General features: G+C 35.4%; 1 protein-coding gene across 3 annotated transcripts in view; it reads left to right on the forward strand.

The window, feature by feature from the left end:
• Positions 1–23,054, forward strand: part of KMT2C (lysine methyltransferase 2C) — a 393,502-nt gene that overhangs the window by 270,785 nt on the left and 99,663 nt on the right. For all 3 annotated transcript variants that reach the window (XM_037835765.1, XM_037835764.1, XM_037835766.1), the window contains exons 13-16: positions 8–85; positions 1,858–2,570; positions 20,405–20,524; positions 22,817–22,933. In XM_037835765.1, the coding sequence (XP_037691693.1) occupies positions 8–85; positions 1,858–2,570; positions 20,405–20,524; positions 22,817–22,933 (1,028 nt within the window). The remainder of the gene's footprint in view (positions 1–7; positions 86–1,857; positions 2,571–20,404; positions 20,525–22,816; positions 22,934–23,054) is intronic.

Raw genomic sequence — 23,054 nt, forward strand, 5'->3', positions numbered from 1 at the left:
TTTTCAGCAGTTAAAATCCACACTGAAGAGCAGCAGAAGAGTAACCCACCAGAAAGTCTTGACACAGATGTTCTTCTCAGTTCTGGTAAACAATAAGTTCATATTATCAAATTTGATCAGTTTACAAGATAATGCCTTTATGGTTATATAGATTCATGTTATTGTCCATTAAGTTAACCCTTCATGTAAGTTATTCCAACAGATACTTAAGATAATGTTTTGTCATCTTATATAGACATTAAGTAAATCTTTTAGTCAAGTGACACTTTCTTTGGAAGGAACTAGCAGAGGACTCTAAAGGAATTTAGATTCTCTAAAGTGTTGCTAGATCAAATGTTTCTGTTATGAGGCAGGGTTAAAATGATTGTATAAGAATCTAGTAGTTGAATGCAATTGAACTGTTTGGGATGTAGAGCGTGTTAACATTTTAATCTTAATACCTACTGCCTAGAATAGAACAGAATCTATTTGTTGGTTGTTTGTATGTGCATTGTAAATGTTGCTCTCTGCCAGGAAGACTTTAGATTGTTGGTTTTCTATTAGAACGTAATTAGGCTTCATATGCCATTATGGTTGCTATTTCTCACTTAATTCACTCGAAAGAAGACACTTTTGGTTTGAAATCCTTAAGTGATCACTTATCAACTATATGTATTTAATTTTCTGTTTTCAAAAATCCATTAGTTTTTCATAAATTTGCTTTTTTTGTTAAGTATTTTTGAAGCACTTAAGTGTTGGAAAATATTGAGTGCTATCAGATATGTTATTTGATGTCTTTCCTTTACCTTCAGTGGTAGTCTTTCAAACAAGGGATATGAGAAATAAGATTTCATTTTGATGCAGAAGGTAGTTACTGATTTATTGGTAAATAGTAAATGAGGAAAGTAGTATCTGTATTAATGTAATTTGAAAATTACCCTGAGGGCATTTGGTGCTTTTTATCTTCAGCGGTCCTACTTTATAGGGATACTTAGGGCTCATGTCAGTGGGACCTCAAACTTTACTCTTAAGTAAGATCGGGTTAAAGGTTTTAACACATTAGTACTCTAGTTTAAAATTTACCAGTTACTATTTATATATTTCTGAACTCTAATTACATTTAATGACTGGCTAAGATTAGTCACTTTAATTTATAGTTGATGAGAAAGGACAAGGGTTACATGCCAAGAATGTATTGGATACATTGATGGTTGCACCTAAGCAAAATAAGTCTTTGTAGCTAGTAAATCTTTTCTATCTCTGCTTGTTACTCATTGGAATCTACAAAACCTTTTACATTCAGGGTATCTGCTATTGCAAAATATCTTTGCATTCTTACAGAGCAGTCTTATTTTTTAACGTGAACGTGTAGCATAACATCACTGAGCCCCATTTTCTTAGCTGTAAAATAAGGATAAAAATTTCACCTGTATAATTTTCAATTCTTTTGTAAGTGCTCAAAATATAAAACATTATATATTACAATATAACATTTTATGTATATAATAGAGTTATATTAGTGATTAATTTTATTTTAATATCCTTATCAAAAATTTCCTTAAAACTCTGGAGATCCTTTTAAGGTCATGCTTTCATAATGTTTCTAGTCTGTGGCTGATTCTAACCTATAAACCCTTATGTATTTTGGCCTTAATTAACTTAATAACTACCTTCCTTGATGAATATTTTCTTATTTAAGTCATGGTTTAAAAAAGGATGTTTTGAAATTTCCCCCTTTCTTTCTGCCAAAGCCTGTTATTTTTAAACTGCAGAGCATCTGGAGTAAGTAATATATCATTGATCTCTTAGAACTATTCATAGTTAGAAAATTTAAAATTCACTTATATATTAACCTAACAAATATTCCAAATTTTGTAGAATCATCCCACAATAAAATGAATCCTGAAGTGGAAAGTCAAATTTCTCATGAAGTTGATAGAGAAAAAATGGAAATGTCTTCTAAAGTGATACATATTTGTAATGAAGATCACAATGAAAGCAAAATGGAAGTGACAGAAAACAAAGTCATTACACACCAGATTATTGTGCAACAAGAACTACAGTTGTTAGAGGAACCTAAAGTGGCAGTATCTGCAGAAGAATCAAGACCTCAAAAATTAACCATTGAATCTGTTATTAGTCCACCAGAAACCTTAATGTCCACCTGTGAGGAAAGTGCTTCTTTATGTTCTAAGGAAAAGTTTGCAATAGAAGGGGTACATGAAGAAATGAAACAGACAGAAAATTCTGAATTTTCCACTAGGTTTATGGAATTTGAAATGACTCCTGCAATTGAGAGTTGTGTAAAAGATGGTTCATGCCAAGGAGACAAATCTATAAAATTACCATCTGAGGCAGAGTCATTGCTTTTACCAGCAGCAGATATCGGCAAGGCAAATGGATCTTCCTCTCCAACACTTTCGTCAGACTTGCCTTCACATGACATGCTACATAGTTACCCTTCAGCTCTCAGTTCTTCTACTGGAAATGTCATGCCTACAACTTACATCTCAGTCACTCCAAAAATTGGCATGGGTAAACCAGCTATTACCAAAAGAAAATTTTCTCCTGGTAGACCTCGGTCCAAACAGGTAGGGTGATTTTAAATGATGTTGCCAAGAATAGATGTTGTAATACTTACATAAAATAAGAAGGTATATGTGTATCTTCGGCTTGGAGGGGAAGTTTTTCCTTCCTCAGGTGGAACTTAGATGTGATGTTGACTTAAAATGTGTTTTGGCCATTTGAATGGATTCAAATCTTACTTGGAATTGCAGCTTAGTTGGGAAATAGTAATGTGAACTGTTTGATTATAGCTTCTAATAGAAAAGCACTCTGAAAAACTTTTAATTCTATGTTAGACTAACAGTGAAGTCTGGAAAGCTAAGTTTTGAGTATACACAAACATTTGTTTTTCCCCTCTAATATATTTGTGTATATTTTTAACTGCATAAGCATCAAAATTTGCTAAGGGAATTTTTCATGTGTAGGACTTCTCATTTTGAATTTTCTGTTAATTGGTAACTCTTTTGTGGGATTTTTTTTTCAAGTTAAGATTTATTTCAGTGGTTTTATGGAGACATCTTAAAATTGTTGCTATTCAGAATGAGAAGGTGAGAAGGGGACTCTTGCTGTGATTGTTTTAAATAGTGTGGATTCCGTAGTTTACGGATGAGTCCCAGTTTTTAAGTGGGATTTAATTGAAACGATGTGGCAAAGTGAAGATACTATAGTTAAGAATTACCTATTTTTCTACAAAATCTCTACTTTCTGAAGTGTTTTGTAAAATGGCAAGATATCAAACAGTGTAGAATTGTTTAGTTACAATAGTAATTTGAAGCTTTAAGTCTCATGCTTTAAATTGTTTCCAGTAATTACATTTTTTATTTTTAAGGAATATTTGGGTCTTGATCATCAATTTTAGAACTCTAAGATCAGTAGAGAAAACCTAACTCAATTTTAATGTGAAAATTAGTCTCCTTGGGATAAAATCCAGATATATTTTATTCTTTAAAGATAACAGATTATAACAATGGCAATGTACTTGCCACATGGGATTTAGCTATTCTGTATGGTGAAGATGTATGCAATAAATGAAAACACTCTATATACCCCTTTCTCTATTTAAGTGTTTTCCTCAATAATTATTTTCTCTTCTGAGAGATTTTTCTTCTCAAACAAGTTTTCCTCCTCCCTGGCAGTTTAAATAAAACCCAACTAATGAGGTTTGTTGTTCTTTGAATAGTTAGATAATAACTATGTAGTTCTCACTCTGAAAAGATTAGCAGTTGAAATTGGAATGTCACATTACTTTTGGTTCAGATATTTATGTTCTTTAAAGATACTACATGATAAATATTTTTGCTAAATTTTGCTGGTATCTCTCCTTGTTTGGGGATTTTTGTTGCAATGAAACGAGAATTCAGAATTCAATATCTTGGAACAGTTTTTCTATTGACTTATATTCCAAAATTGTGATGTGTGTGTGTATGTGTATATATATTTTTATATTCTTCCAGGCTTATCCTATTTTGTGTGTAATATCGTATTTGCTACTACTTCTGCTATATCCTCTTTTAATTCCCAATTCTGGTAGTATTCTATGTCTTGGCTGCCACTCTCATTATTATTTCATCATTGACTGTTCTTTGTGGACACTCTGAATGAATGTAGTTAGAAAAGATATTCCCAAAGATACTAATCTTGTAAACAGCTTGTAGACCTTTTTTTAAAAAATCTTATTCATTCAAATATGGTTTTAGTTGTTTAGCAAGCAACCTTCTCTTGGTGAGTCATGACTTGCTAATAAACTACTGTTATTGTGGGGAGTATTAATTGGATAGAATAAGATAGCTCTTCTATTTTCTATCAGTGCTGGGGTCTTAACTTCCAGGGAATATTTTATGTATAAACCGGGATGTGTATGTCCTTATACTGGGAGTGCTAAAGTCCAGAATTCTGTTATATCAATTCCCATGATATCAGAAATTACTGGGTCACACTTTTAATTTTATCTAGTGTTTCTTTGGCAGATTCTTGGCATTGGGGGCTGGTTACAAAATGAGATGGATTTTTATAGCACTGATTGTGATACAAGCAAGATTCTTTGGGTTTCTGTGGAAGCCAGAAAAGTGGACATTTCTTTCATGCAAAAATATCCTAATGAGCCAGTTATTTTTCTATCAACTTTTGTTGAAGTTCTGTTTCTTTATATTTTAGTATTTCATTTTTCACTATTTTTTTTGGTCTATCTACCTTAGATCTTGTGTTGAATAAAGTAGTTATTGACCCTGTCATACATTACAATCAACTAGGAAGCTTTTAAAAAATATCAGTGTAGTAGCTTCATCTTAGATCAATTAAAACACACTCTCTGATGATGCTTCTTTCACCTTAACCCTGGAAATGGAATACTGAATTAGAGAAATATAGTGTTACTCTTTGTTTTTTTATACATTAAAAATAATGTTACAGGAAATGCTCTAAAAACATAGTAATAAATTGAATGAAAAAATTTTAATTATCATATTAAATAATATGCTTTAATTTCAGCCTCTATTCTCTTTCACTCATTCCACAGTTGTACTTATCCATTCTAATTTGGAAATTTTGAAATATAGTAATCTTAGTTTATCTTGTATTATTTATACCCTGTTTGTATCATTGTACTTTTTTTATATTCATTTTATTGAGATATATTCACATACTACACAGTCATACAAAACAAATCATACATTCGATTGTTCACAGTACCCTTACATAGTTGTATGTTCATCACCAAAATCAATCCCTGACACCTTCATTACCACACACACACACAAATAACAAGAATAATAATTAAAGTGAAAAAGAGCAACTAAAGTAAAAAAGAACACTGGGTGCCTTTGTTTGTTTGTTTGTTTCCTTCCTTCCCCCGTTTTTCTACTCATCCATCCATAAACTAGACAAAGGGGAGTGTGGTCCTTATAGATTTCCCAATCCCATTGTCACCCCTCATAAGCTACATTTTTATACAATCGTCTTCAGGATTCATGGGTTCTGGGTTGTAGTTTGATAGTTTCAGGTATCTACCACCAGTTACTCCAATTCATTAGTACCTAAAAAGGTTGTCTGTATTGTGCATAAGAGTGCCCACCAGAGTGACCTCTCGGCTCCTTTTGGAATCTCTCTGCCACTGAAGCTTATTTCTTTTCCTTTCATTTCCCCCTTTTGGTCAAGAAGATGTTCTCCATCCCATGATGCCGGGTCTGCATTCCTCCCCAGGAGTCAAATTCCACATTGCCAGGGAGATTCACTCCCCTGGGTGTCTGATCCCACATAGGGGGGAGGGCAGTGATTTCAAGCTGGCTTAGCTAGAGAGAGAGGGCCACATCTGAGCAACAAAGAGGCATTTGGGAGGAGGCTCTTAGGCACAATTATAGGGAGGCCTAGCCTCTCCTTTGCAGCAACAGTCTTCCCAAGGGCAAATCCTGTGGTAGAGGGCTCAACCCCTCAAACCACCAGTCCCCTATGTCTGTGAGCACGTCAGCAACCATCGAGGTGGGGCAGGCCAACACCCCCGCATTCTCCACGAGCTTCTCAAGGGGGCTCTGCACATTTTTTTCCTTGTTGTTGTTTTTTTTTAAATCAACTGTATAAAAAAAAAAAAAATTTAAACATGTAACGAAAGAACATTTCAAAGAGACCATAACAAGGGAGTAAGAAAAAGACAGCTAACCTAAGATAACTACTTTACTTCCAACTTGTTCCTACTCTACCGCGAGAAAGTAACCTAATATAGCAACATTTCTGTGAACTTCTTCCTATTATACCCATCACAAATTTACAGACCATAGTCATTCCTGGGCATTCACAGAATGTTAAATTTCCCCACGATAGCTTATCTATTCTTAATTGGATTATCGTTCTCCCTTCCTTAATTGCTCTCTATTGCTAGTTCCCCTGCATTCTACATTATAAACCATTTGTTTTACGTTTTTAAAAGTACATATTAGTGGTAGCATATATTTCTCTTTTTGTGCCTGGCTGATTTCGCTCAGCATTATGTCTTCAAGGCTCATCGATGTTCTCATATGTTTCATGACATCGTTCCTTCTTACTGCCGTGTAGTATTCCATCATGTGTATATACCACACTTTATTTATCCACTCATCTGTTGAAGGATATTTGGGTTATTTCCGTCTCTTGGCAATAGTGAATATGCTGCTATGAACATTGGCGTGCAGATATCTGTTCGTGTTCCTGCTTTCTGATCTTCCGGGTATATACCAAGAAGTGCCATCGCTGTATCGAAGGGTATCTCTATATCTAGTTTTCTAAGGAACTGCTACACTGACTTCCAGAGTGTCTGAACCATTATACAGTCCCACCAACAATGAATAAGAGTTCCAATTTCTGCACATCCCTCCAGCATTTGTAGTTTCCTGTTTGTTTAATGGCAGCCATTCTAATTGGTGTGAGATGGTATCTCATTGTGGTCTTAATTTGCATCTCTCTAATAGCTAGTGAAGCTGAACATTTTTTCATGTGTTTCTTGGCCATTTGTATTTCCTCTTCAGAGAACTGTCTTTTCATATCTTTTGTCCGTTTTATAATTGGGCTGTCAGTACTATCATCATTGAGTTGTAGGATTTCTTTATATATGCAAGATATCAGTCTTTTGTCAGATACATGGTTTCCAAAATTTTTTTCCCATTGACTTGGCTGCCTCTTTACCTTTTTGAGAAATTCCTTTGAGGTACAGAAACTTCTAAGCTTGAGGAGTTCCCATTTATCTATTTTCTCTTTTGTTGCTTGTGCTTTGGGTGTAAAGTCTAGGAAGTGGCCGCCTAATACAAGGTCTTGAAGATATTTCCCTACATTATCTTCTAGGAGTTTTATGGTACTCTCTTTTATATTGAGATCTTTGATCCATTTTGAGTTAATTTTTGTGTAGGGTGTGAGATAGGGGTCCTCTTTCATTTCTTTTGGATATGGATATCCAACTTTCCCTGCCCCATTTGTTGAAAAGACCATTATGACCCAGTTCAGTGACTTTGGGGGCCTTATCAAAGATCAGTTGGCCATAGATCTGGGGGTCTATCTCCAAATTCTCAATTCAATTCCATTGATCAATATGTCTATCTTTGTGCCAGTAGCATGCTGTTCTGACAACTATAGCTTTATAATAAGCTTCAAAGTCAGGGAGTGTAAGTCCTCCCACTTCGTTTTTCTTTTTTAGAGTGTCTTTAGCAATTCGAGGCATCTTCCCTTTCCAAATAAATTTGATTACTAGCTTTTCCAAGTCTGCAAAGTAGGTTGTTGGAATTTTGATTGGGAGTGCATTGAATCTGTAGATGAGTTTGGGTAGAATTGACATCTTAATGACATTTAGCCTTCCTATCCATGAACATGGTATATTTTTCCCTCTTTTAAGGTCCCATTCTATTTCTTTTAGTAGAGTTACGTACTTTTCTTTGTATAGGTCTTTTACATCTTTGGTTAAGTTTATTCCTAGGTACTTGATTTTTTTAGTTGCTATTGAAAATGTATCTTTTTCTTGAGTGTCTTTTCAGTTTGTTCATTTCTAGCATATAGAAACATTACTGACTTATGGCATTAATCTTGTATCCCGCTACTTTGCTAAATTTGTTTATTAGCTCTAGTAGCTGTATCGATTTCTCAGGGTTTTCCAGATATAAGATCATATCATCTGGGAACAAAGACAGTTTTACTTCTTCTTTTCCAATATGGATGCCTTTTATTTCTTTGTCTTGCCTATTGCCCTGGCTAGCACTTCCAGCACAATGTTGAATAACCGTGGTGATAGCGGGCATCCTTGTCTTGTTCCTGATCTTAGAGGGAAGGCTTTCAGTCTCTCACCATTGAGTACTGTGCTGGCTGTGGGTTTTTCATATATGTTCTTTATCATGTTGAGCAAGTTTCCTTCAGTTCCTACCTTTTGAAGTGTTTTTATCAGAAAGGGATATTGGATTTTGTCAAATGCTTTTTCAGCATCTATTGAGATGATCATTTGATTTTTCCCTTTCAATTTATTAATGTGTTTTAATACATTGATTGATTTTCTTATGTTGAACCATCCTTGCATGCTTGGAATGAACCCCGCTTGGTCATGGTGTATGATTTTTTTAATGTGTCTTTGGATTAGATTTGCAAGTACTTTGTTGAGGATTTTTGCATCTATATTCATTAGGGGGATTGGCCAGTAGTTTTCCTTTTTTGTAGCATCTTTGCCTGGTTTTGGTATTAGATTGATGTTAGCTTCATAAAATGAGTTAGGTAGTGTTCCATTTTCTTCAATGTTTTGAAAGAGTTTGAGTAAGATTGGTGTCAGTTCTTTCTGGAAAGTTTGGTAGAATTCCTGTGTGAAGCCATCTGGTCCTGGACATTTATTTGTGGGAAGCTTTTTGATGACTGATTGGATCTCTTTGCTTGTGATTGGTTGGTTGAGGTCTTCTGTTTCTTCTCTGGTCAGTCTAGGTTGTTCATATGTTTCCAGGAAATTGTCCATTTCCTCTACATTGTCCAGTTTGTTGGCATACAGTTGTTCATAGTATCCTCTTATCATTTTTTTAAATTTCTTTGGGATCTGCAGTAATGTCACCTTTCTCATTAATTATTTTGTTTATCTGGATCTTCTCTCTTTTTGATTTTATCAGTCTAGCTAGGGGCTTGTCAATCTTGTTGATCTTCTCAAAGAACCAACTTTTGGTGTTATTTATCCTATTGTTTTTTTTTTGTTCTCTATGTCATTTATTTCTGCTTTAATCCTTGTTATTTCTTTTCTTCTACTTGGTTTCAGATTGGTTTGCTGTTCATTTTGTAGCTTCTTCGGTTGATCCATTAGTTCTTTGATTTTGGCTCTTTCTTCCTTTTTAATATATGCGTTTAGTGCTATAAATTTCCCCCTCGGTACCGCTTTTGCTGCATCCCATTGGTTTTGGTATGTTGTGTTCTCATTTTCATTCATCTCTATATATTTAGCAATTTCTCTTGCTATTTCTTCTTTAACCCAGTTTGTTTAGGAGTGTGTTGTTTACCCTCCAGGTATTTGTGAATTTTCTAAGTCTCTGATGGTTATTGACTTCTAATTGTATTCCATTGTGGTCAGAGAATGTGCTTTGAATAATTTCAATCTTTTTAAATTTATTGAGGCTTGTTTTATGTCCCAGCATATGATCTATTCTGGAGAAAGTTCCGTGAGCACTAGAAAAGTATGTGTATCCTGGTGATTTGGGATGTAATGTCCTGTATATGTCTGTTAAATCTAATTCATTTATCAGATTGTTTAGGTTTTCAGTTTCCTTATTGGTCTTCTGTCTGGTTGATCTATCTATAGGAGAGAGTGATGTGTTGAAGTCTCCCACAATTATTGTGGAAACATCAATTGCTTCCTTTAGTTTTTCCAGTGTTTCTCTCATGTATTTTGTGGCACCTTGATTGGGTGCATAGACATTTACGATTGTTATTTCTTCTTGTTGAATTGCCCCTTTTATTAGTATGTAGTGGCCTTCTTTGTCTCTCAAAACATCCCTACATTTAAAGTCTATTTTATCTGAGATTAATATTGCTACACCTGCTTTCTTTTGGCTGTAGCTTGCATGAAATATTTTTTTCCATCCTTTCACTTTCAGTTTCTTTGTGTCCCTGTGTCTAAGATGAGTCTCTTGTATGCAACATATTGATGGTTCATTTTTTTAAATCCATTCTGCGAATCTGTATCTTTTAATTGGGGAGTTTAATCCATTTACATTCAACGTTATAACCGTGAAGGCATTTCTTGAATCAGGCATCTTATCCTTTGGTTTATGTTTGTCATATATATTTTTCCCCTCTCTCTATTAATATCCTTTAATGTACGCATACCAAATCTCTTTAGTACTGAACCTTTCTCCAAGTCTCTCTCTCCTTTCTTTGTTTCTGTGTCTGTGGGGCTCTCTTTAGTATCTCCATTAGGGCAGGTTTCTTGTTAGGAAATTCTCTCACTGTTTGTGAAAAATTTAAGCTCTCCCTCAAGTTTGAAGGAGAGCTTTGCTGGGTAAAGAATTCATGGTTGGAAATTTTTCTCACTCAGAATTTTAAATATATCGTGCCACTGCCTTCTTGCCTCCATGGTGGCTGCTGAGTAGTCACTACTTAGTCTTATGCTGTTTCCTTTGTATGTGGTGAATTGCTTTTCTCTTGCTGCTTTCAGAACTTGCTCCTTCTCTTCCGTGTTTGACAGTGTGATCAGAATATGTCTTGGAGTGGGTTTATTTGGATTTATTCTATTTGGAGTTCGCTGGGCATTTTTGATTTGTGTATTTATGGTGTTTAGAAGATTTGGGAAGTTTTCCCCAACAGTTTCTTTGCATACTCTTCCTAGACCTTTACCCCTTTTTTCCCCTTCTGGAACACCAATGAGCCTTATATTCGGATGTTTTATATTATCTATCATATCCCTGAGGTCTATTTTGATTTTTTCGATTTTTTTCCCTTTTCTTTCTTTTGTGCTTTCATTTTCCATTCTGTCATCTTCAAGGTCACTGATTCGTTGTTCAGCTTCCTCTAGTCCTGTACTATGAGTATCCGGAATCTTTTTAATTTGGTCAACAGTTTCTTTAATTTCCATAAGGTCATCTATTTTTTTATTTAGTCTTGCAATGTCTTCTTTATGCTCTTCTACGGTCTTCTTGATATCCTTTGTATCCCTTACTATGGTCTTGTTGTTCATCTTTAGTTCTTTAATTAGTTGCTCTAGGGACTGTCTCTCTTCTTATCTTTTGATTTGGGTGTTTGGGCTTGGGTTATCCAGATCATCTGGTTTTTTCATATGCTTTATAATTTTCTGTTGTTTTTGGCCTCTTGGCATTTGCTGAACTTGATAGGGTTCTTTTGGGATATGTAGACTGATTCAAGCACTTATTTCTAATATGTCAGATCTACAGCTTGGTGGCATACACTTTCTCTAACTAACCAGCAGTTGGCGTCCGCGAGCCACCTGTTCCCCTCAAGCCAGTTCTCCCCAACTTTGTCTTTGTGGTGAGTGGGGATGTGAGTCTTGTGGGGTCCAATTGGTGTACCAAGCTTGTGTGTGTAGTTCGTGTTGCCCTCCCTGTATATGGGGCATGTGTCTGGGCGGTCAGGGAGTGGGGGCGGCTCTAACAGTCAAATCTCCTGGTGTTCCTGGAGTTTTAAAGCTGCTGCAATAGTCTAATCCTTCAGTTCAGTGGTCCCACAGTTTGTCTCTGCCACTGATCCACAAGTCCTTGATATTGGCATATGGCCCCTGAGACTTGCGAGTAGGTCCCTCTTCCAGGCTGTGCACCCCCAGGTCCTCTGTTGCGGGATGACTGTTCTATGTTACAGGTGAGTGCCGTCCCCCCAGGGCGGTTCTGGGCTGCAGGGCTGTGTTGAGAGGCTCCCAGTCTGCTGAAATGATGGCTGAATGGGGTGTGTTAATTCACACTGCTCTGTCTTCCCAACTCTGGGACAACAAGCTGAGGGTGCACAGAAGGCTAATATCCACGCACGATTTTGTGGTGTGTGCTTGTTATTGGAAGCACTTCCGTCACACTGGGTTATCTGGGGCAGCTCTGGGCTATGGGGCTGGCGACGGGAAGGAGTGTTCCCTGTTCACCAGGATGATGGCTGTGAGAGGACACCCCCCTTTTCTTGGGAAGTTGTGGTGTTTAGTGAATTTTCTCAGCCACTGGATTATTGCCTTTTGTCTCAGAGCTGTCTTAGTTCTGCTCTTGTCTTGACCTGCCCAAATTGCAAGTCTTTGAGGCTTTCTGTATTGGGCTTCTTAGAATAATTGTTTTAGAAAAAGAAAAAAAAAAAATATATGTATATATATATATGTAAAAAGGATCCTCTTTGCAGATCTAATGGGTCATTGAAATGCTAAGAGACAAAGCAGTTAGGGCCACTAAGGAAAGGTCCAGGGGGCAGAGAGATTGGTTTTTCTTTGGGATTTGCATATGAGCCTCAGGGCCTGAGCTCTGCCCTTCCTCTTTCTATGTTCAGCAGAATTCCAAAAAGCCTCCGCTTTTGTTTTTGGGGTTTTCTTCCTGTTTTTGCTATCCCTATCTCCTCTCTGCCGGGTTGGCTGCTCCCAGATTCTCTGGTGTCTGGTCTCAGTCTATGATTGGAGTTTGGATCAGTAGAATGAGTTTCCGATAAGAGCTGCCACTGCAGTTCTCCCTTCTTGTTCCCAGCGCTGACGGCCCCTCCTCCCGTGGGACTGAGCCTGGCAGGGAGGGGGGCAGGTCCCCTGGCTGCAAAAACTTACAGATTTCGCTGATTTCAGCAATTCCACATGTTCATGAGTATTGTACGAAGTATGCCCAGAGTCAAATTGCTCTGCAGTGTCCAGTCCACGCAGTTCCTGGCTTTCTACCTCCTTCCCTGGAGGAGTAACTAAAACATACACCTCACCAATCCACCATCTTGCCAACTCATTCTTTATCATTGTACTTTATGAGAAGATATTTAATGCCGTCGCTTGACTCTGATCTATTTCAAACATTGAGGTACTACTTGCTTTCATGGTGTTATTGAAATAATAATTATTAAACATTCTGTGGAATATATTTTTTATGTTTGCTGTTAATATTTCAAGAAAATTTTGTAAAAGGAACAGGTACCCAACTAGATTTTAACAGGTTTTCAGGCAACTTCTAAATATTTTTTCTTCATTTTTGGTTTTTATTTTTCCACCATTTTGTTGCTAATGTTTTATATATATATTGAAAGGTTAGGGAGTTCATTAAGTTCTAAGACTGGTATCCTGAGAGGTTCTCTTTAGAGAAGGTGAAATTACTTCATTAGATTGTAACCACTTTCCCATTACTTGAGGAATGGATTTTTTATTTTCATGAATTTAACTAATTCTATTTTGAACCATAGAATTTTATAATGTACTTGTGTATTGTAACAGCATTTTAAATAAAGTATTTCAGGTTAACAGATCAGTTTCATAATCTATTCCTGTGAGAGAAAACAGGCCTCCAGAGTGATACATTTTAGAGGATTATAGCTTTTCTAAGTATCCTCAATTACAAGTCAGATTTCCTTTTTTTTGGCTTATAGTGAACATCAGTTCTGGTATGTAAATGCAAATCCTTAGAAAGAAGTGCTATTGAAGTTTATTTGGGTTTTGTTTATTTTGTTTGTTTTTGTCTCTAAACTGAAAAAGTAAAATTAGATCTGTAAATCATGTTGTCCTAATAAAGATAGACTCTGTTCTTGTTGAATTATTTCATGTCCAGCATTTAATTAAAATAAGTTTGAACTTTGAAATATTGCTTTGTATAGTGTATATAGTTACATTCATTAAAGGAGAAAAAAAATTACCCTAGGAAAAGGTAAAACCTGTATATCTGACATTTTGTCTTGAAACTATTAAAAAAGGTTTAAGTAGTAGATCACCTGTTCTTCTTTACGGTGAATAAAAGATGTGGTGTATTATACCAAGAGTGATTGCCATAAATACTCTAGTTTAAAACATGCTGCCTTTTAAAAATTGACTTTTTAGAAATGCTTTTATGTAATTTACCTAGTTTTATTCAAATGTATTGACACTTGGAAAGATTGATTAATACAAATTCAGCGTAAATGTCTGTGAGACACTGAGCATGTTACCAAGTGGATTGTCCCTTAATTTTTGAAGTATAAAACTATATCATATAATCGTTAGAATTTCACACATATATAGCACTGGCACGTAGTAAATGGTAGTGCTGCCACTCTTTAATACGGGATAATGCAGGTATTACTCCATGAAAATGCATCAAATGTAGCTTTGAAGTGGTAGTTCTAAAACCAAACAGATTGACTAATAACTATTTGTACTTAAATGTACCAATGAAAGTAACTACAGGCCTTGACTGTATCCAATACTGGTCACATTAAATACAATATTCAGTAGATTTCCCAAATTCAGTCATGTAATGGATGCAAAAAGTTTCAGAAGTAGTAGGATGATTTCCAGGAAATGGCAAGCATTGCCAAATTCATTGTTAGGAAGGGGGCTAGGTTTCAGCAGATAGCCAGTGTATGTTTTTAAGTCTATTGAAACTAAAGTTTTTTTATGTTTGTTTTTTTTTCTCATTCAATAAGATTGTGTGCTTAAGTTCCTGTCACTGTTCCAGATCAGGAGTTTCTTATGGGTCCCAGGAATCACAGAACTTCAAGTCTAGTTTCAGATATAGACAAGTAAATATAGAATGTATGCTGTATGCTGCAGTAGAGGAAACCAGAGGATTCTCGGCAAAAGCAGAGGAGCCTAGAGGGAGAACTCAACTCAGGTTTGCAGGCTTAGGCATGTTTCTTAGAAGAAATCAAGGCTAAACCCTTCGCTCAGTGTGGGCTGCGGACCAGGAACATCAGCATCACTTAGGAGTTTGTTAGGGCAGAATCTCAGGCCCCACCTTACAGTTGAGTCAGGATGTGTATTTTATGAAGATCCCCAGGTAATCTCCATGCACATTAAAAGCTAAGAAGCACTGCTCTAAACCATTGTGAAACCATAGTTTTTTAAAGCTAAAACTGTCTAGCTTTTTGAGGTACCAAGCTAAAAACACATAAATATTAGAAGTACCAGACTTCCCTCTTGGTTTCCTTGTGTCTGTAGTGGTATTTCAGAAGCCATTTCCAAAACCATTGCTAGCACCAACAAAGTATGTATTCTAAAATATTGAAGGCTAAAGCTAAAACAGCTATTGCTATACATTAATAGTATTTTATCAGATCACAATCAGGACTAATTTATTCTATTTTATGTTCAATTTAGTTTTATATATGAGACTTCCCTACATAAAAATAATTTTAAGCCATAAAATGTTGTTTGTTGCTGTAGTTCTAATGTACACATGATTGAGAGAATGTATGTCCCCAAAAGACAAATTGTGAATTCTTGTATTTTCCATTTCCTTTACTAGTTGTCCTCTTTTGTTCTCTCTCTTCAGTGTTTTCACTTTCTCTAAATGAGACTAATGGTTTAATAGCAATCTTGGTTTTGCATACTATGTTGGGAGAGGGTAGACTGGAGATTGACTTAGGGCTTGGAGGAAGGAAATTGCCCTTGAGCTTGCAAACCTTCTCTTGCAGCTCTTAGTGGTTCCATTGATCATGTTTAACAGCCAACAGTAGGATTTGACTTCTAATCAGAAGTTTTTGCCCATAACAGGCTATCCTCTGTCTGCCATTACTATTACTATTCCCCTATCCCACAATCCTTGTTATAGCTGTATAATTTACTAGGTTGGCAAATGTACCTGAGAACTTAGCCTCAACGTAGAAAGGAGTGTAATACCAACTTTTGAACAATTTGGGGGGGAGAGGGGAGTTAAATAATTGTGCTTGGAATCTAATTCTGCTTCTGCTTCTGCCAAGTAGTATTTTTTTAAGTTTATAGGATTTGATAGCAAATTGGTTCTATTTAGCATTCCTCACAAAACTTTTGGTTTCCTGATAGCTGTATTTTGAATCCTTTGCTTTTAATTCAGCTTATAAATACTTTTTAAGAATAACCTTGTATTTGATATGTTGATAATTTTTTATAAATGAGGAAATCTAGGAATCTGGGCTAAAACTGATGGGGTATTAGTATATTTTTTGTACTATTATACATTGTGTACTGATATGTTCATGCAAAAAAGATAATAGACACTCAATAAGTACTGAACAGAATGTTTAACTTAGCAGTGACAAAACAGTCATGGTCTCTTCTTGTCAATCTTAGGGCAACAAATAATTACAAGTGTAATAAGTGCTACAATAGGGTAAAACGTTGGGGTAGTGGAGCACATCATTGGGTAACTGACCTCATCTGAGTGGTCTCAGTAAGTTCTTTTTGATCAAAGTTGAGATCTAAAGGGTGATTTATAACTAAATTTTTATAATTACAACTGTATTTTAGTTTTAAGGTCTGTCTAAAGATCTAATTTGCTCTTTGTCAAAATATTTAAGTATAATATTTTTCTTCAGGTCCCATAAAATTCTACACAATCTATCTTTCAGTGTTTTATAATATACTTATTAAAATTCATAATGTCATTATCCAAGCTTCTATTATATAAATTCTTCACAACAGTTGAGTGGTTTTCTAATTATCCTGACAGAGCATTCAGATATTTCTGATCTATAAAGCCCTGTACTTGGTTTGTCTATGTTATATGAAATGTAAATTATAAATACTTTTTGAAGTGAAGTACAATTTTGACATTAAAGCTCACTTTTAAATTATTATGAATAATCACAAAAAATTCTTATTTCAGAAATAAAATTATTCAGTGTTTATTGAGTTTAACTTTATGGCATGTTTTGAGAACTGTCTACTGGCATAGCAGTAAATAGTCTATCAAAAGGAATTTATGGTGTACAGTAGCCAGACATTCTCAGAGGAAATACAATGGAAATATTGAGAAAACTGCATTTAGATATCTCTTGCCCCTTCCCACTTCCTACCACTGAATAAAATTATATGATCCCCAACTGTGATGCTGTAAGGGGATACTAACAGTTGGTAAGGGAGATGATGGTTTACTTGGAGTGCTAAGGAAAGGCTTCTCTGATGCGAAAATATTTAAGACCATGCCTGAAGGACCATTTGGAAGCCAGCCATTTCTAAAAACATTGGGGGAAGAAAGTTGGTAGAGCCCTGATTGATGAAAAGCTTGGCATGTTTGCATGAGAGCAAGGAAGCCAGAGTAGCAGGAGCATACTGGGCAGAGGGAGAGTGCCACAAGATGAGGTTGGAGAGAGGCAGTGGGAAAGGTTTAGACTGTAAGTGCACTGAGAAGCAAATGAAAGGTTTAAAATGGTAGTGGCTCCCTTGATCAGATTTATGTTTTTAAAAGTCCCACCGGTTGCCCTGTGAAGAAAGGCTTGAGGTAATACAGGTATAGAAGCATAATGACTAAAAGGCTGTTGCAAAAGGGTGGGTGAGTGATGGTGCTACACAGGACTGGCTGCCTACAGTGGAGGTGCAGAGAAGTAGAATGGTTGGATACAAAATTTGAAGATAAAGAATACTGAATTTATCGATGATTTAGGTTAAGGGAGAGGATTTGAAAGGGAAAAGAAGAGTGATAAGAAAAAAACAAATCATAGATGACTCCTCAAGTTTTCTGACCTGAGGACTGGATGCCACTTGTAAAAGATGGGGAGGACTTTGAGAAGGAGCTAGTTAAGATATCATTTTGGGTGACATATATAGAGAGAGGAGAGGCTTTGCCCTGGGAAACACCATAGCTTTTTGAGGTCAGATGGTGGAAGAACTTTCATAGGAGACTTGAGAAAGATCAGCCAGGGAGGTCAACTTAAACAATAGCAAGGTATGCTGCCACAGAACCTAACAACTATATGTCAAATACTGAGAGTTTTGAGTAAAATGAGAATAGAAAAATGACTTTAGGCAACAAATAGGTTACCGAAGAAAGAAGGAGACATAGGTATAGATGGAAGTAGATTAGATAGTGGGAAGATGAGGTAATTCACTTGCATTGGTTCCTGTACTCAGAAATACCGATAGCCATTAACTGAGCATGGGGAAAGGTAAATTAGAGATTTGATGGGTCAGGGACAAAGGATAAGCTTAATACTGGAGGATAAAGGAAGTTTGGCTAGAGAGAATCATTTTGACTTAAAATGTTTGAGGTTTGAGCTCATTAACTAAAAGTGACTCTAGTCTCTACTAGATTGTGTAGTTTTTCTCAAATACATTAGTCCATTAACTATCCTCTCTCCCTAAGGGTATTCAGTCTCCTGTTTCTCATTAATTATTTTAATTCCTGGAGTATTTTTAAAATTTTAATTCAATTTTATTGAGATACATTCACATACTATACAATCATCCATAGTGTCCAATCAGCTGTTCACAGAACCATCATATAGTTGTGCATTCATCACCACAAAGAATAAAAATAAGAATAAAAAATAAAAGTAAAAAAGAACACCCAAATCATTCCATCCCCCTCATCCCACCCTATTTTTCATTTAGTTTTGGTCCTCATTTTTCTACTCATTCATCCTATACACTGGATGAAGGGAGTGTGAGCCACAAGATTTTCACAGTCACATCGTCACACCATGTAAGCTACATAGTTAAACAATCATCTTCAAGAATCAAGGTTACTGGGTTGCAGTTCGACAGTTTCAGATATTTCCTTCTAGCTATTCCAATACGCTAAAAACTGAAAGGGGATATCTATATAGCACATAAGAATGCCCTCCAGAGTGACCTCTTGACTCCATTTGAAATCACTCAGCCACTGAAACTTTATTTTGTTTCATTTAGTTTCTCCCTTCTGGTCAAGAAGATTTTCTCAATCCCACGGTGCTGGGTCCAGATTCCTCCCCCAAAGTCATGTCCCACATTGCCAGGGAGATTTACACCTTTGGGAGTCAGGTCCCATATAAGGGGGAGGGCAGTGAGTTCACCTGCTGAGTTGGCTTAGCTAGAGAGAGAGGCCACATCTAAGTAACAAAGAGGTTCTCTGGGGGAGATTCTTAGACACAATCACAAGTAGGCTCAGCCTCTCCTTTGTAGCAGCAAGCCTCATAAGGGCAAGCCCCAAGATCAGACCTGGCATACCGGATTGTCAGTCCTCAATATTTGTGAGAATATCAGCAGTAACCCAGGTGGGGAAGTCCAACATTTCCACATTTCCCCCCAGCTCCTCAGGGGGGCCCTGCAAATACATTTTTATTCTCTGCCCAAATTACTTTGGCATGTATCGCTATTTTATACTAACCTGTACAAATCCACCAGATCTCACGTCCTGTCCAAAGTTCCATGTGATAATGGTATTTGAATAAACTGACCATACGAGTTAAATTATCTAGTGTGCTGTAGAAGATACATGTCCTACCTGGCAGTATTTTTACATGATTAATAGAATATTACTTGTTAGTTTGATAATATTCTAGAAACCTGGTAAGTACAGTGTACCTTGTCTTAAGTTTTGGTTATTAATTTGGGAAATTATAGCATGGATTGTTGAATAACTGAATTCAAAATATGTTCTTTATTTGACATTTGTTTTGCATTTTACTTTAAACTGTTACTTTTGTGGAGTAAACATTTTCCTTTATGCTCCTTAGCCTCTTCATCAGATTGATTCAGTTTACTGCTGAAGGTGGTTAGTCAGAAGAAAAATAACTTAGTATTATTTTAATTATTTTAATAAGATAGTATTCCCAGTATAGTTTATCAGCTGTGTTAGGCTTTTAAGTTGCAAATTTAGGACAATTTGCTTTAACATTTCTTACTTTTCAAATTAGTCCCTTGGATGTAATTTTAGTATAATATTCATTTCCCTAAATATAAGTCAAAACTAAAACCCACAACTAATGGTTACTGAAGCAAGTGGAATTAATCTCTAAGATTATAATGGTATTTGTATTTTATGGTAAAAACTAACTTTCCACAGTTTAAACTATATTCATGTGCTGATTGTCTATATTTCTGATTGCTGGTTTCGGCCTATTATTTGGCTGTTTATAGCCATAGGTATATAGAACATTCTGTAAAGTTATCCATCTCTCCTTTCCAATAGAATGACAGTTTTTAGTAGAAATTATAATCCCCAAATAATTTCTTCAAGTGTAAATTCTTAGTTTGATTGACTTTTATTTATTTCTTGGTGCTATAATTGAAGTTCATGAGTCAATGTTGGTGTTACATAAAACTTGATTTTTTACGTTTCATTATACTGATGATTAAAGCAGAATAAAATATTTAATGTAAATTGTAGCTGTAAACACTTAAGTATAAGGTCACTGAAAGTGATAAGCTTATTTTTCCAACCTTGAAGCAATTTGTCCTAAATTTCCATTCGTCTGCATTTGTTTTTGCTGTTCTGAAATTCCTTAGTTGCTGGCTTTGACTTTTTATGTTGCTGAGTTTTATACATCTATTTTCTCACCTGCCATATCCTAGGGGGCTTGGAGTACCCATAATACAGTGAGCCCACCTTCCTGGTCCCCAGACATTTCAGAAGGTCGGGAAATTTTTAAACCCAGGCAGCTTCCTGGCAGTGCCATTTGGAGCATCAAAGTGGTAAATAAAATTGCATTTAAATTCATGTATCACTTTTTTCCTAGTTTGTGTTGTCCTAATTGAAGTTAAGAATTAAGCCTTTCTTTTCCAGATAAATAGTTCAGCTTTCAGAGCTAGTTTTTTTTAAGCTAAAAATTTTCATACAAAGAAGGAACATGTTTGCAATTTTACAATATGGATTAGAAAGATATTACAGTTTTACAGAACTGATTTTAAGTGTAAATTTTTGATACCTCTTTTTATGGTTGCTTAGTTTTATGTTGTAATTACCAGTATTTTTATGTGGGTGGGAATTGTTATCAGGCCATAGAAAATTAAGGACCTCCTCATTTGTGCTGTCATAAAATTTGGTTGCTTAGAAAAGAAAAGAAATAACTACATTAATCTATTATGTACTAATGGAAAAGAAATAACAGAATTACAGCAGATTTCATTTTCTGTGTTTAAACCTCAAAATTTTAGGGACCTCTTTTCCATGCTGACTTGTGGAAATTTTGCCTACTCACAGTGTCATTCATGGGGGACCCTGCTAGTACTTGAAGTATGTAAAGTAGTCTCATGTCTTTTGAAGAAAAAAATTAGTTTGAAAAAGTGTTAATCATCTCAAAAATGACATACTTTATTGACTAGAGAAGACACTTTATAGTCTGTATTTAATATAACGCTGGAATAAGGCTGTTTAATTTAGATTTATCAGTGATTTCAAAGGCGTTCTAGAATCTACTTTCTTATTTTTCTTTTAAGAGTAAAAGATGAGTTTGACAATTTTGAAGGAAATACCACTGACTTTTACTTGTTTATTCTTACCTGTGGTTAGATGCTGGGGAAAATTAAGAGATTACTATAGCCTTGATTTAGTCATTAACCTAATATTTTAGAAATCATTTATACTTTTTTAAAAAAAGAATCTTGATTCAATCCACCCAACTCCACTCTGTTCAAAGGCCCCAATGGACCTCTCAAGTGATGTGAAGGAGAGGAGTTTAAGAGAAGACAAGGAGAGGGAATTTTAGGGAAAAAAATTTCCCCTTCCCTTTTGTTCATGTATATCCATTTTATCTTTACATTATAACCATAAATTATTGGCTTAAAAACAGTTCTGCTAAATAGGTAATATGACCTAAGATAAATTATATCAGTTGCTGATCTGATATGTAATTTGTTAGGGCTGGGGGACAGATCAGAAAGGATTTTCCTGAGTATTATAGTAATTTTAAATATACATAATTCATCTACTGTGTAGAAACTAGCAAGACATAAGCCTGAGTATAAAGAAGGTAAAAAATCCTGGTACTTATTTATGGAAATATCAGAGAATTCAACATGTTTTCCTGTAGAATTCTTTCTTGTATTAAGTAAAAATTCAGATAATTATTTCATTTCAAGGAATTATTTACTATCCCCTCAGCTTTGCTTTAATCTTTAGATAAATTTTCTGCTAAATACTATGGCAGAATGAAGTAGACATGTTCAGTTTGTATAGATAGCTATTGAATAACAAAGGAAATGGACTTAATTTTAATACAGTTTTGCACCAGCAAAAATTAACTTTCATATATTGTAGCAGTACAGAAAAGTGATTAAAAACATGAACACTTGAGCCAGACTTGCTAGCTCTTTGACTTCGGACAAGTTACTTAACCTTTTTATCCCTCAGTGTACTTATCTCTAAAATGGGGATAATAATAAAATAGCGTCCATTATAGAACTGTTGAGAGTAAAGAGTGAATCAGTACAAAGTAAGAACTCAGTAAACGTTAGTTATTACTATAATTACTAAGAGACCAGGTAGCAAGGGAGTCTTCCTTATACTTAGTCTACTTTGACTACAATTTGTTGTACCTCAAGATATCTAGATTTGGTGGTTGTTCTAGTGACCTAGAATGTAGGATTAGTAAATGGAAAAATAGTGCCTGCTGATGGAGGACACTCACAATAACAAACCCAAAGTTTCAAAGTTTCTCTGAAATCTTTATAGATTTTATAGGCTAATAAATTTATTGTATTTATTTTGATTCAGCATGGGCATATTTTTATGGCATTTACCTATAATAAGCCTAGTCTCTTAACATTTATCATCCAATCAGAATAAAAGAGAGAAGCAAATATTTGTGTGACTATTCTCCTAAAGTTGTTAGCATAAGTTCTCAGGATTTCATTCTTCGTTTTTCGTTGGATAAAGAAGTAAATGTGCTCTACATTTAACAAAATGTTTTATGTCACTGACATTTGGACTTGAAAAATATTTTGGGCTTTTAAAAAATGTTTCCTTTTTACTTATATGTTGTATAGGGGCGTGGGTCAGGATTTCCAGGAAAACGGAGACCCCGTGGTGCAGGACTATCAGGACGAGGTGGCAGAGGCAGATCAAAACTAAAAAATGGCGTTGGAGCTGTTGTAATACCTGGGGTGAGGCTTACTTCATTTTTATTTGTTCTTATCTTTAACATGTTAATTAATGACAGTAATCTCATTTCCAGCAAATTATTTAGACCATAAGAGTCACATAACTAGGCTCAAGTTGTTTATT

The sequence above is a fragment of the Choloepus didactylus genome, chromosome 5 (assembly GCF_015220235.1).
Source record: "Choloepus didactylus isolate mChoDid1 chromosome 5, mChoDid1.pri, whole genome shotgun sequence".
NCBI classification, from domain to species: Eukaryota; Metazoa; Chordata; class Mammalia; order Pilosa; family Megalonychidae; genus Choloepus; species Choloepus didactylus.